The following is a 1,809-nucleotide window of genomic DNA, read 5'->3' as shown; positions in this document are numbered from 1 at the left end:
ACGTGGCATCGCCCGGGGGGGGGAGGGCCCTGTCACTAGCAGGGACTGGGCAGGGGCAGGAGCCAGGGTGCAAAAGCTGCCCACAGCCCCAGGGCCACCTGCCAGGGCCAGACTTGTGAGAATGCTGCAGACTTGTGACCTTGGCTGCCACCCTCCCGCTGGGCTCTCAAGGCCCAGCTCCTCTCTGAACTGAGTGTCTGTCTCTCCGGTGGCCCCTTGCTTCCCTCCTGCCTCCCCTACCTCTCCTCCCACCCTGGCTGCACCTTCCCTGGCCTCTTCCGTACTCTTTGCTGGCTCCAGCTTTCTACACGGCGGCACCGCTCACCTCAGCTGGGATTCTGCCCGTCATGCAGTCCCTGTGCCCTGATGGCCAGCGTGACGAGTTCGGCTTCCTGCAGTATTCTAAATTCACGTGAGTCATGCCCTCGCCGTGCCTCCTCCTCCCCCTGGCATGCTCCTGCGCACAACCTGCGCCGTGCTACGCTGGTGCTGCCCCGCTGCAGGCGAGGCACACCCCCATAGTGTTTGGGTGCAGAGCACCCTGTCCCTGGGCTGCAGAGGACACCTCAGCCTTTTCCCCCCTGGGTTCCTGGGTGCCTGTTGCTGGGAGGAGGATGATGGCCCATAGGGACACCTCTGGGCTCTGCTTTGTGCCCCTGGCATGGTGGATTTGGTGAGGGCTGCTCCAGGGCAGCGGTGCCCATGGCAGGCAGTGCTGCTGCCCCACGCACCCAAGGGACTCTGTGGAAGGTGTCCCCATCCCTTTGTCCCTGTCCCTGAAGCTGCAGTGGTGCTGGGCTCCTGCAGGGTGACGCAGCTCCTGGAGCACCTCAGTGAAGCAGTGGAGCAGAGCAGCCTTTTCGACCCAGAGCACCCGGGGCTGGAGGAGGAGCTGGAGTCGCTGCGCAGGCATTTGGAGGCTCTCAGCAGCAGTGAGCCCAGCTCCATGGACACCCATTTCAACAACCCAGCAGGTAGGCTGTGTCCTGCCTGCCCCCTGCTGCCTGCGTGGGCAGGGATGGAGGTGCCCATCCACTGGGCAACCAGTGATGTGATGGCGTGTGGGCAGTGCCCTGTCCCATAGCACTGTGTCGGGCAGGGCCAGCTGTGATGCATCCCCACATGGGGCCGTGCTATGTCCCTGATGCTGGGTGGCTGCTCTGACCGCCCTGTCCTGCTCCTTGACAGGATCTGGCTTCACGCTGGCGTGGGCAGCCAAGGACCGGGGCGAGCTGCACCGCTTCCTGACACAGAACCTGTCCCTGCCCAACAGCACAGCCGAGCTGCTCCTGGGCTCCAGTGTTGACCTGAGGGAGGTGGGTGACAGCCTTTGGGAGGTGGTGACTGCACAGCAGGGGTCTGCACTGCCCCAGCCAAGGGCCATGTCCTGGACGAGACTGAGCTCTGACCGCCAGACCTGCAGGGTGGGAGTCCATAGGCTTCCAGCGGGACTTGTCCTGTGTTGCCACCTCACCTTGCCAGGGCATGGCTAGGCAGGTGGGTGCCTGTGCTCCCGCATGTACGGCAGCCCTGCTCCCATCCCTGGTGCAGGTCTATCGCCTGTTTTTCGGTTCCTTTCCTTTGGTACCCGATGAGACCTGGGAGCGAGACCTGTGGGATGGGTTCGGCGCCAGTGAGAAGATGACGCGGATAGAGGTGAGGAGCAGTGCCATGCATGGGGGACATGGTGGGGTAGAAGTTGTCCTCCATATCCTCTCCATGTCCCACCACAGGACGATCTGGGGGTGCCAATTCCAGCAAGGGGGATGTGATGGGCCTCTCTCAGGTGGCCAGAGAAGCAGCAGGGAT

General features: G+C 63.6%; 1 protein-coding gene across 1 annotated transcript in view; it reads left to right on the top strand.

Moving 5' to 3' along the window:
* Positions 1–1,656, top strand: part of LOC104411516 (ATP-binding cassette sub-family A member 2-like) — a gene marked incomplete at its 3' end in the record, with an annotated part of 7,743 nt that extends 6,087 nt beyond the window's left edge. Inside the window, exons 3-6 of the mRNA XM_010021956.1 lie at positions 301–412; positions 808–974; positions 1,189–1,316; positions 1,552–1,656. Coding sequence (XP_010020258.1) covers positions 348–412; positions 808–974; positions 1,189–1,316; positions 1,552–1,656 — 465 coding nt within the window. The remainder of the gene's footprint in view (positions 1–300; positions 413–807; positions 975–1,188; positions 1,317–1,551) is intronic.
* Between the last annotated feature and the right edge of the window lie 153 nt (positions 1,657–1,809).

The sequence above is a fragment of the Nestor notabilis genome, unplaced genomic scaffold (genome assembly GCF_000696875.1).
Source record: "Nestor notabilis isolate BGI_N333 unplaced genomic scaffold, ASM69687v1 scaffold18179, whole genome shotgun sequence".
In the NCBI taxonomy this organism is placed as follows: Eukaryota; Metazoa; Chordata; class Aves; order Psittaciformes; family Psittacidae; genus Nestor; species Nestor notabilis.
Note: the sequence above shows the minus strand (reverse complement) of the source record. Positions and strands in the feature narration are given on the sequence as shown.